We start from the raw sequence: 12,911 nt of genomic DNA, 5'->3' as shown, positions 1-12,911 counted from the left end.
GCAATGTTGAAAAGGCAGCTTACGAAGCCCAAGCTTACACCACTCTTAACTCTTTCGCTACCGCGCCTATCAAAATCGATCAATCTGATCGATACTTTTGGGAGTGCCTTTTCATAGCGTTCCAGGCGTTTCTCAAACAAGTAAGGCTGTTCGGAGTTAGATAAGAAAAGCGCCTTTCAAAATCAGTTTTGTTTTCATTTTTGCAACGGAAACGCGATTTTTGACACGCGTTTGAATCCCCAGGGTGTGGAAAAGGGGCGTGGTCATCGCGCGTCACTGCTACCAGTGAAGAATTTGTGGCACTCGTAATTACTCTGCACCAGCGTTTGTTTTTTGCTATCAGAGCGTGAATGGTGAACCAGCAAACGATTTTCAATCGTCAGGTTCGCACTCTGACAGTAATAATCCCAGAAATCGGCTGAAAATGTCAAGCAGTGCCTGGTTGCTAAGCTACTTTATGATTTTAGGCAGTTTTATTGTCTTTGCGCACGTTGTTCTAAGTTCTGTGGTAGTTCTACTTACCCCAGGACCATTCGCAAACAGTTTACAACAGTTTCGGTTTCGTTTCTGCATTGCGAAATTCATATTTAGCGCTACTACGCAGTTACCCAACTTCACGGCTACCTGCCATGGCGCCTGGAGCGTCCGCGACTGATCCTCGAACAAAGCACGGCGCTCCTGATTTCCTCCAACCCTAACGCGATTTCTGCGATAAGAACATCAGATGCAAGTCAAAAGGTCACACTCAGTTGCCAGATATCTGTTCCGCCGAGGACAACGCTTCAAACCGGCCTTACACTGCCAGCTGTTCGCCTTCTAGTTTCGTTTCCATGCGAGGGTATATCCGGGTGTCTAATGTTGCTGCTTAGTTGAACTGTCTATTCGGACGGAGTCTCCGATAAGTTTTTGTACTGTTTCATTTGAAAACTGTTAGGTGGCGCTGCAATAGAGGAGGCTCGTTGTGCTGATCTTTTTCATCGCGCAACTGCTACTCGGCCAAAGATCGCAGGGCACGATTCTAGCTCATCGTACCTCATTTTTGCGAGCAACGCTACAATTGCGAGTAAGAAGATGATAATAAAGCTCAGCTTTATGTTTTGAGAGATAACTGACCGTGAACGACAACAAGCATCAGCCACGGCGTTCCGTTTCCAACTTCATGCATGTTTTTTTCCGCATCGCGTGCTTGTCCCAAATATTGTGCTCGCTGTAAATGCAAAGTCAGCCATTGACAAGATGTTTTTACGTTATGTGGGGGCAAATTGTGCCTCTGATAATGACAAACCGCCAGATTTATTCGAGGAAACCACCCGAAATTGCATATTTTGAATTGGAGGTTGGGCTTCACCGCATGACACGAGCACCGTGCATGCTAACATTTTTGATGATGGATGATGATGGTTGGGTTTTTTATGGCGCAAGGCCGACTAAGGGCAAAGAGCGCCAGAGAAAAGTTTATTTAATGAAGTGAAGTGGTTACCACAAAAAGGTAGGTAAAAAAACGTGTCAACCGAACTTAGTAAAATCAGTTAATGATAATGGTGATGGCTGGTGTATAGGGCCAGATTTGATTATGCGTGATAGGAAATGAGGTTTAAAAACTTAACTTCTGACAAATGCTCAAACACACGTTTCACAGAAACACTGGCATCGTCACCTAGAAACAGCGATGGATGTAGTGGGATATGTTGTCTGTAGAGTTCTCTGAAGTGTTTGTGTCATGTTGTGTGAAGTGCCTTACATTGTATGAGGATGTGGATCACGGATAGGGCCTCTCCGCACCTGCTGCACAGAGGTCTTGGAGATGCAGTGAGAAGGTGCGAGTGCGTTGCATGTGTGTGCCCTATCCGTAATCTGGCCAAGGCGACTTCAGAGTATCTATTGCGTGTGTCGGTGGTGTACGGTCCCAAGTGAGGTTTTATTACGTGTAACTTGTCTGTTTGTTCACTCCAGTGTGTTTGCCATGTTTTGCGAAGTTTTTGTCTGATGTGTGGTTTCACGTCGGTGTAGGGTAATGTGGTTATGTCTACTGTATTCAAGAGTGTAGCAGCAGCAGCCATTCGGTCCGCTGCTTCGTTCCCGGCTATACCACAGTGGCCAGGGACCCAGCAAAGAACCAGTTCAAATTTGCGTACATACCCAGACATAATACCCTTGACGATCAGATTGACAACGAGGTTTTTCGAAGGCATTGTTGACGACAGTGCCCGCACAACACTGAGTGAATCTGTATAGATAATGGATTGTGGGATGTGGCTTTGAAGTATATGATTAACAACAAGAAGTACACCATAAGCCTCTGCTGTAAAGATGCTAGTATAACCGTTCAGAGTTTTAGTGACATTAAGGCCGGGTCCATGCGCAGCGACGGACACAGAGGTGGAAGTCTTAGAGGCATCTGTATAAAATTCAGAACACTGATACTTCTCCTGCAAATACAAGAAGTGCTGCTGAATTGCACATGTGGGAGCTCGGCTTTTATCTACATGTGTGAAAGATGTGTCGCATGACACAGGGCGGAGATGCCATGGTGCTATGAAATCTGTTACAGAACTTTGGATGGTGTCTAAAAAGGAGACAGCTCGCTCTGACGCTTCCTCTCTAACTCTGTAAGAGAAGGGCGCAGAGAACGATGGTCGATTTAAAAAGAGTTCAGTCATGGAGGTATCATGAAAAACTGATTTAAAAGGATGGTGAGGCATGGAATGAAATTTTAAAAGCATAAAGGAGGTCTGTGTATGCTCGCTGACGTTGTAGGTTCAATTTGTTGCACTCGACATACAGGCTTTCAACTGGACTAGTTCGGAAGGCGCCACACGCCAAGCGGAGCCCGAGATGGAGCACAGGGTCCAGCATTCTGAGGGATGTTTTACTTGCTGACCCATAAACAACACTACCATAGTCCAATCGTGAACCTATCAAGCTGGTAAAAACACGTAAAAGAAGTTGTTTGTCAGCACCAAAAGAGATGTGCGACAGAACCTTCTAGATATTCATTGTTTTTAGGCATTTATGTTTTAGTTGTTTTATGTGTGGGATGAATGTAAGCTTTTCGTCAAAGATTATGCCTAAAAACTTGTGTTCCTTTTTGACAGGAATCAAGACACCATTGAGTTGAATGTCAGGATCCGGCCGGATACCACGCCTCTTGGAAAACAAAACACAAGTGCACTTTCCTGGATTAAATTTAAAACCGTTGCTATCTGCCCAGCCGGCAAGCTTGTTCACACCAAGCTGGACTTGCCGCTCGCTGACAGACAAGTTACAAGACTTAAAAGATAATTGTATGTCGTCTACATAAATTGAACATGAAATCGACGGTGGCAATGCCTTCCGAAGAGAATTCATTTTCACAATAAACAAAGTGCAACTTAAAACTCCACCTTGCGGCACACCGTTTTCCTGCACATGAACCCTAGAAAGTGCAGATCCAACTTGCACGCGAAACGTTCTTCCAGACAGGTAACTAAAAAGCGTATTCATTATGTTACCCGACATGCCAAAGGACTTCAAATCGCTGAGGATGCCGTACTGCCAAGCAGTATCGTACGCCTTTTCCATATCAAAGAAGACTGTCATACAGTACTGCTTGTGGAGGAAAGCATCTTTATTATACGCCACTAATGCAACAAGTTGATCGCTGGTAGATCGCCCCACCCTGAAGCCTGCCTGGCAGCTCTCGAGAAGACCATTGTACTCTAAGAAGTACACAAGTCGCCTGTTTATCATCTTCTCGAGGAGCTTACACAGGCAGCTTGTCAGGGCAATGGGACGATAACTGGCGGGAGAAGAAGGGTCCTTCCCTTCCTTTAGGAAAGCAACTACTATGGCCTCCCTCCAAGAGCGTGGAACGTGCCCCGAAAGCCATATTTTATTGTATAAGTGTAAGAGTGTTTCAAGAGTGTCTGGGTGTAGGTGTTGTATCATGGTGTATGTAATCTTATCTGCACCTGGGGCTGAAGGTTTGCACGTGCTCAGAACAACCCTCAACTCATAGAGAGTGAATTTAGAGTTGTAGGAAGTATTTGATTTGTCTTTGTCTTGTAAGGGCTTTTTTTCTGCAGATGTTTTGTGTTTCAAGAAAGTGCTTGTGTAGTGTGCTGAACTGGACACGTGTTCGAAGTGTTGTGCAAGTGTGTTAGCCTGGTGTTCAAGTGTGTCCCCTGTTGTGTTAACCAGGGGCAGGCTGTGTGTCTGTTGTCCTTTGAGCTTACGTATACGTGTCCAGACTTTGTGTGTGTCCGTGTATGAATTAATGGATGTCAAGAAGGTGTGCCAACTCTCTCGTTTTGCCTCACGGCGCACACGTTTTCCGAACGCCTTGGCCCGTTTGAACAAAATAAGGTTACCCGACGTGGGGTACCGACGAAGGATACCCCACGCCTTGTTCTGGGCCTCTCGCGCACGCCTGCAGTCCTCATTCCACCACGGCCTCCTCTGGTTGCGCGGGGCACCAGAGGCGTGGGGAATGGACTTTTCGGTGGCGTCGAGGATGTGCGCCGTGAGGAGTTGGGTAGCTTCTTCAACGTGCAGGTGTCCAATGGATGTGTGGTGTAGTTTCGATGTCTCTGTAAATGTGGTCCAGTTAGCTCGTGCTTCATTGAACCTATTATGGGAAGATGTACTGCTTGGGCCTTTACCTATATATGTTAGTGAAGTGGGGAAGTGGTCACTGCCATATGGATCAGTGCCCACACCCGACTCAAGACATGGAAAGAGAATTGCCGAACCAATAGCCAAGTCAAGATTTGAGTATGTATTGTGTCCTATATTATGGTATGTAGGCTGTTTCTTGTTGAAAAGGCATGCTCCAGAGGATGTTAAAAACTTCTATATCAGGCGACCTCGGGCATCCGTGCGAGAAGAGCCCCAAAGAGAATTGTGTGCATTGAAGTCGCCTGTTAAGATGTACGGTTCAGGAAGCTGGTCGACCAGCGCCTCTAAGTCAGAGCTCAGAAGTGCAAGATCAGGAGAGATGTAGATGGAGCATACCGTTATCAACCTATTAAAAATTATTGTGCGGACGGCTACAGCCTCAAGGACGGTGTTCAAGGTGACAGGGTGGCATGCTAAGGATTTGCGGGCGATTATGGCCACACCGCCAGATGAGTGTGTGCAGCCATCCCTGTCTTTCCTGTGTACCAGGTAACTATTCAAGAAATTTGTGTGTTTGGAATTCAGATTTGTTTCCTGGACACACATTAAACTTGGCTGGTTGGCATGCAGAATCTCATGCACGTCGTCAAGATTATTCAGAAGGCCTCTGCAGTTCCATTGAACTATGTTTTCTCTTCCCATTATGATGTGTTAGAGCTACTGGAGTGTGATGATTTATGTAGGGTCTTTCGGGGCTTGGACTCTTCGGAGGGGCTTTCTGGCCTTCTCTACTGACCTGGACGTCGCAGCCCGTTCCTTCCGCTGCGATGAAAGCCGGAAGGGCTCGACGTCCATGTCGTCATCTGATGGCAAGGGGGTGCCCAGCGGACTGGGCCCCCTTGACGTGGTACCCTTTCGGGTGTTCTTTGCCTGCGCTGCCAGTGCTGAAGGCGTGGGGAGCACCACAGATGGCACAGGCAGTGAGGCGGGGGAGGGGGTCGCTGCGACTGCCTCCGTCTCCATCTCGTCCGGGCCCTCGCATGTGCTTTGGGCAGGTGGAGAGGACGAAAAAGAGGGTGCAGCATCCCCAACGGACGTGGATGCTACCACAGCCGCTGCTGGCCCAGCTAGCGGTGCGGAGGCGGGTTGGGCTGCAAGAGGCAACCCAGGGGGGGGGGGGGCGGGGGCGGGACCAAGTCCGACTCGGTACTGGGTCCCCGCCGAAACAAGACGCCGCTCCGCCCCCCGGCGAGCTGCGTCGGCGTACCTGCCCAGAGGGAAGGAGGCGAACCTCTTCCGCGCCTCTGAGAAGGTGATGTTTTTTTTTTTTTTTTTTGTATCTGACAAACTGTTCCGTGCAAGTCGACATTTTTTTCTATGGCGTGATTTTGAAATGTTTTCCTACAAAATGTATATTCTAATTTTTTTCTACTACCGGTGAATTGATATACACAACTCCTTTTTTTATCACTTTTTTCAACAACTTGACAAAAATTTTGATTTTGATATTTTTTTACAACTATGATATATAAAAACCTTAAAAAAACAGGTGTTATTGGAAAGGCCATTCAATAATCTGCATTTTGTGTTCCTGCAATTAGTGCCTAACCAATTTTTTAGCAGGAAAAAAAATGTTTTCTTGGGCCCCTAAAATTAGTCAATTTTCCGGCGGTAGCGAAAGAGTTAAAAGGGCAGATGGGTCTTCAGGGCTGACAAACAGTCAAAAAATCATTTTCTGAAAAATGGAATTTTCAGCATCCATGGCCATTTTTCTATCAGTCTGCATATTTCCTCATCAAAAGGTACCATATTTTTTTGTAAATAACATTTTAAAGGGCACTCTACAGCTCAGTTCATGCAGAATTCGATGGTGAAACGGCACTTTTCTTGCAACGCTAAGCGAGCATTTCGCCCTCGGATGTCTCGCAACCCGAAGCAGGTGCAACTGTATTTTTTTTTTTTTTTTTTGCTTTTGATACCCAAATGTGGGGAGAATACAATGTTGGAAACAGATTTTTCAAATGGAGGCTCTGGAAAATTATTGTCACGTTCAATTGACATCACCTGTGAGCCATTTCTGGCAGAGCGCGGGAGGAGTGAAGTTCAGTGCGTTGTAAAATGACCAAAAATAGCTACACCGAAACAGTTCTTCAAATGTTGCATTCTTCAGTCATTTGTCTGCCTAGCCTCGGGGTAATCGCCATTCTGTATGGAGTAGTTAATTTGTAATTGTGACCCAGAATAATGGCAATTAATCAGTAATTATCTAAGAAAATAATCAAATTGCAAAACATCTAACTGCAGATCTGAAATCAGCACAAAGATCTCCATAATGCTTGCTGTGCAGTTTCATTAACATTAGTAAATAAAAAAATAGCTCTAACACCAGTCTGTGTCCTTAAAGTCCACTTCACCTCTACACACAAATGCATTGCTGGGAAGACATACTGACCCGCCGTGGTGGCTCAGTGGCTAAGGCGTTGCGCTGCTGAGCACGAGGTCGTGGGTTCGATTCCCGGCCGCGGCGGCCGCTTTTTTGATGGAGGCGAAAAGCAAAAACGCCCGTGTGTACGAGATTTCGGCGCACGTTAAAGATCCCCAGGTGGTCAAAATTAATCCGAAGCCCTCCACTACGGCGCGCCTCATCGCCTGCGTTGCGTCGGCACGTTAAGCCCCACAATCAATCAATCAATCAAGACATGCTGGGAACACACTGAACTTCACTCCTCCCACGCTCTGCCAGAAATGGCTCACAGGTGATGTCAATTGAATGCGAAAATAATTTTCCAGAGACTCCATTTGAAATATCTGGGCGATATAAGCCATCGCCCAGCCAGTTAAACTATGAAGCCAATTAAAGTTAAACTACGTTAAACTAAAGTTAAGCCAATTAAGCTATGAAGGGCCTACGACCGTATTTTTGATTTTTTATGAATTTTTTCCATATTTGGAACTGGTGCTCCAGAAGGAGCGTGACCGATTCCAGGACCGACTGTCATCAAGCCCAGCCCTAAAACAGCTCTGCTAGAGTTCAAGGGGTATAAACTAAATCACGCAGTCATGCTTCTTGGTGATGGCTCCATTCGGTGATCACCGGTCGAACAAACTAGTCCCTGTGACGACGTAAGGGCTGGGCAAGAAAGTCCCCAGGGAATGGCCACTACTTCCGTTTTCCTTAACATTTGTTTAAAGTTGGTGTTAAAATTGCATCAATTTCAGTAGGGCAAAGCAGCTTTTTCAATGAACAAATTTGTAGTTTATTTTCATGGTGGCTTTGAACTGGAAATTGTTGTTGCGTTTGGTTAATAACTCAACAAACCAATTTGTGAAGCAGTTCAAAGCTTGCAAACAGCTTCGCAAACCAGTTTGGTGCTTGATTCAACCAAACCAGAATGAGAGTCGCCTGAACCCGAAGCGGAACCAAACCGGCATTTTGTTCGGTTTGCCACCATGCATGGAAGGCCTTGGCAAACAACACCTACTACTACTAACTACTAACCAGTGGACACCCGACCGACAGTACAGGGGAGGAAAAAAGGGAGATCGAACTAATCCGCACCAAGGACCCCAGGTTTTGGGTTGCCAGAGGGGCAAGCCTTGACACTCACCAGTGGCGGAAGCTGGCTTTCACGGGGATGCAGCTTGCCGACTAACATTACAAACGGGTTGGATGGAATGGGAATTTTTTCCATAGACCGGGCCGAGTTTTATCTCAGTAAATGGGGTCTAGCATCCACGGTTCTCTAAAAACCCCACTGTAAAAACCCCACTTCTCTAAAAACCCCACTGAGGAGAGAGAGGCCAAGTCATGGGCAAGTGGCCATCTCACAGCATTCTTCTTTTGGTACGCACAGTTATCCCACCTTGGTCGCTGGCTCGCCATCCCTATTCACCAACAGCCGAGGTGGCCACGGAATAGGCAAGAGTGCTTTGGCCGTGCGCAATCCCAGCTTATACGTAATTCTCTTTCATTCATGTGCAGTACAGTCGAATCCCGCTACAACGAAATTGGCGGGACGTGCGAAAAATTTCGCTGAAGCGAAAATGCGTTCAGGCGAAATCTGCCCCAACACACCATATGGGGCAAGAAAAATAGCTCCATATATTTCCACATCATTTGCAGCATAATACAATGTTTAGAAAAAGGGGTGAGGCGCAATAACGTTCTGTTTATTCGAATAACAAAGACATCATTGGTTATCCGTTTTCTCACTCGATGCAAAGAATGCGTTATGGAGGGGGGTGAAGAAACACAGGTGCAAAACGTATTGATGTGCAACAAGGTGTGTCCACCGAGCTGATTACTTGCAGATAGCGGCTAGGCCATCGGAAGCCCCCCTCTCACTTGCGGCAGGAGCGGTGCCGTTATCTTTTCCTCTGACTGGGCACTGCAGCAACTAACCTTGCCTTGGCAGGCAAGCTGCACACGCTTGCATTTAACGCAACCGCAAGCTTGCGACTAAAATAGGATGACACGGGTTCAAGACTAAACACGAACACATTCTTTTTGCTGTTGACTTTGAAGGAAAACTGCAAGGGCAGCTGCTCACATTGCATACATGACGGCGCCGTGCCAGCAGCAAAGCACATTCGCGCGATTTCAACTGGATACGGACTGCCTGTAGCTCTGGCTTGGCAAACTAGGCCTGCGCCTCTTGTAAAGACGGCCAGCCACATCGTTATCACCAGCAAACAATGGCGTACACCTATGAGTTTGTTTTTGTTTTGGGTGGTGGTGTGGGCACGTGGCGCACTTTTCCGGTGAAACTAAGCGTCCTGAATGTACAAGAAGTTACAGATTGCTGGTGTTATGCTTATTTTATTGGAAAACAAATGTTCAAACGCAGCCCTAATGAGCAAAAATTTCGTTGGAGCTAAAATTTCGTTGGAGCGAAAGCAAGCCAGACACATGATTCGTAGTGGCATGGACTTTGTTGCATTGACTTCTATGGCTGGGGAATTGAAAATATTTAGTTTAAGTGGAAATTTCGTTGAAGCGGAGTTTGTTGTAGCGGAGTTTGACTGTGGTACTTTTGTTAAATTCGTGCAACAGGTAAAAAATATCACGCTGGCCAGCCCTGTTCACTGGCCACGTCAGATTGGAAGCCCTTGAAAGCAAATGCATCCATAGACCGAGCACCAGTACAGCCTCGGGGAGAAGGTGCCTTCGAGGGGGGAAGAAAGCCACTTACTGCTACCGTACTTGTGCAGCCTCTTGAACATGGTCTTGTACCAGTCGCTGGCATACTCGTCCTTGACATTCTGCAGACAGCACAGTGCAGCGTTCAGGGAGAACAGTGATGGGGGCTACACTCAGTGTACCACCAGGGTGCCAATTTTACCCCAGAGGCCTCACTGAAACTGGAGAGGCCCTCAAAAAGAAATAGAATTCAAACACATCCCACAATTGCACGTGGGTTAGTAAGCGTACCTGAAGAACACTCACCCCCTCATCCTGAAGAACACATGCACAATGGCAATCGCAACACCGAAATGTGGCCGCCACATCACCCCTAGTTTGCACCTTTACAAGCGTACAGCCACAGCCCTTGCCCGTGCTTTCCATAAGCATGCTCAGGTCAGACAAAAAGCACGGACAACCGCTGGAACTTCAATGCTCCTACCATGCATTTTAAGGCAGCGCGTCGTTGCTGTCTGCTTCGGAGCCTCCCCTTTGGTATTCTCAACTGAGCTACCCGCATGAGCTGATGTTTGTGCCACCCATGTACCTCTTCTTTTACAATGGTGAAGGAAACGGTTTTTCCTGGAGTGAACTCCCTCCTACGCTCTCGCTCGCCTCCACTGTTCGTGGTGGTGGCTCAAGGCTGGTCACAACAGTGCTCCGGTTAGGTCCACCGCAGCAGCAGTGACCAGCTTCCATGCTGCACGCCCCCCTGTGGCCCCTGTCCTCATGTTTACAGGCCACCACATCCCGTGCCACGCGCGCGCAGTGAATCTATGAACGCCTCGCCTGACGCGAGTGGCAGAAGAAACGGATGGGCTCCATTGCCAGCCCGGTAAAGTGGCGTCTCCCTCCGAAGGGGCAGCCGACAAAAGTGGAGCTTACCTGGTGCCTCTTCTCCTGTGCTTCCGCAATATGCGATGGGAGCGACATGGAAAAACGACAGGCGGGCACGGTGAGAAACGGGAGCAGACCGCGGCACAAAAGGACAGCGAGCAGAAGGACAGAGGCCCAGGGGCCTGGCCAGAGGAGACGCAGTGCAGTGGAGGCTGGCCACGACCGAGCGAGCAGAGATCAGCCACGAGAAGAGACGGCAAGGAGTCCCCCCAGATGAACCAAGCACGCAGAGAGCAAAATGGAGAGCACAACCAAGCACGAAGAGAGCACAACAGCTTGAGCAAAAAAGATGCGCAGCCAAGCCTTACGGCAACAGAGGAGAAGCCCACAGAGATGCAAGCACATGAAAACACTTGACAAAACCTTGGAGAAAGGAGAATTCAGCAGGGGGGCGACCTGTCTCCCATTCCACTGATCAGTGCCCACTAGCCAGTTATGGTCAGAGTGCACAGAGAATAGGCTCAAGTGCAGCATTAGTGACCGGGTCCGCCAACTGGCACAGCAGACCTCGTTCTGTGCAAGCCAGGAGGTGCTTGAAGGCTCCTTTCTCCTCGGATTAAACACCAGGCACAGCAACAAAACATTTTTCATGGCTTCACGACACGTCACAACCACACCGAGCTGTGGGTTCCTCCACTGCCTTCAACGCAGCCCAACTCATTCTGCCCTGTACACACAGCCACTCATCAGCAGCAGCCTGCTTGGTCAGAGCCATGCCGAGCGGAAGTACATCTTGTGCCTCGCTGGGTAGGGACAGCCTCTGAACAGGAGTTGGTCCAACTCGGCACACTGTGTTTGGTTGCAAGGCGAACATTTCTGTTAACTGGAAGCCACGTATCTTGGTGTTAAGGGAGATGGCTAAAAGTTGCTCTGTCCGGGTTCCCTACGCAAGGTCCACGGAATGGCCTTGCCAGCAGCCTGACTCTCTAAAGTGCATTGGGCATGCTCACAAGTGCAATGGGGCCAGCAGACAGCTCACCGTGCGCAATCCCACGGGGATGCCGTTGATGGTGGGGCCGATGCCCTCGTACTTGGGCGGGGCGGGCAGGATGGTGTGCTGGCCCGTGGGCACCTCCCGGAGCGTGGGCATGGCGTAGTAGGTGTCCGTGTGCACCTGGTCCCCGTCCACACTTACCCGCTGATCGTAGACGTACGGCTCGTTCGGCCGCCGCACCCCTGCGGGCCACCGCCTGTTAGTGGTACTCTCTGTTCCCCTGTTCCTTTCAGGAGAGTCCGCTAATGCTGCACCATGCTCAACCCATACCTAATCAGTACTCCCACATTAACTGCGTCGGTGTGGCTGACCGTGATGCAAATGTTTTGTGGTATGTGTACAACATTTACCGACTGTTCTGATAATTTATTCGTTTTAAACGATTAAAATGTGTCTTGGTGGGTTATTGCAAAAGTATTTTGTAGTAGCTGGCTTGGGCCCCGAAAATCGCGGACTACCTAAACCTCCGGCTTAAAAACCAGGGTGTCGAACCGGAACTGAACCGAACCGAAAACGGGAACTGAACCGGTATTTTTGCCGGAACTGAACCCGAACCCGAACTGTTATTTTTCGAGCACGCTGAACCCGAACCAGAACTGAACCGAAAAAAAATAATAATGGTTACCAGTTCACGCCGAAACAGTTCGACCCACCGTTGTTGATATTGCACAGTCAATGCAATTCAGGCCTTTTTTTCTTTCACGTACCATCAACTTCGTACCCGCTCACGCACTTTTCCCTCCAGAGAATCGAACACTATCACGCTCTATGTAACAACAGAGGAAATGAATGAGCACCAATGTAGCAATGGTCCGTTGCTGCTGGAAGCGCGAGCGTAGTGCAAGCTGACCAAACAAAATGTAATTCTCGGCAGCTTGCAGGGGATATAAAATGACTTTGCCCTTCCCTAGCTGCGACTTTATTTGAGCAATCAGGCTGCAGGAATGCTCCACTGTGCAACAGCGAAAGCCCACCCCGATGTGTGCTAACTTTTTGCATTTCATAATTTGTTTAAAAGGTCCAACACCTGCAAATTGTGAATACTTGGACAAGTGTGACCACAGGAGCTTCGCAGTGGCTAAGCCGTTTGCTGCTAACCACAAGTGGCCTCCATCTCCCTTCCCGACGACCGTTTGTCTGAAGTAGATGGAAATCGAAAACGTCCGGGTATCGAGATTTCGATCTACGTTTAATATCACGAGCTGGTTAAAATAAGTCTGGCGGCCTGCAACATAAGCTGGG

At 48.1% G+C, this 12,911-nt stretch overlaps 1 protein-coding gene across 7 annotated transcripts in view; it reads right to left on the bottom strand.

Annotated features, from left to right (window-relative positions):
- LOC144176773 (uncharacterized) overlaps positions 1-12,911 on the bottom strand; it is a 281,475-nt gene that overhangs the window by 73,024 nt on the left and 195,540 nt on the right. For 6 of the 7 annotated variants that reach the window (XM_077705232.1, XM_077705229.1, XM_077705230.1 and 3 more), the window contains 3 exons: positions 11,655-11,851; positions 10,664-10,678; positions 9,789-9,858 (listed from right to left, as the gene is read on the bottom strand). In XM_077705232.1, coding sequence (XP_077561358.1) covers positions 9,789-9,858; positions 10,664-10,678; positions 11,655-11,851 — 282 coding nt within the window. The remainder of the gene's footprint in view (positions 1-9,788; positions 9,859-10,663; positions 10,679-11,654; positions 11,852-12,911) is intronic. The other variant, XM_077705231.1, reaches the window with a different exon arrangement.

This window comes from Haemaphysalis longicornis, unplaced genomic scaffold, assembly GCF_048455015.1.
Source record: "Haemaphysalis longicornis isolate Haplotype H1 unplaced genomic scaffold, Haemaphysalis longicornis Haplotype H1 scaffold_1, whole genome shotgun sequence".
NCBI lineage: Eukaryota > Metazoa > Arthropoda > Arachnida > Ixodida > Ixodidae > Haemaphysalis > Haemaphysalis longicornis.
The sequence above is the reverse complement of the archived record's forward strand: the minus strand, read 5'-3'. Positions and strand labels throughout refer to the sequence as shown.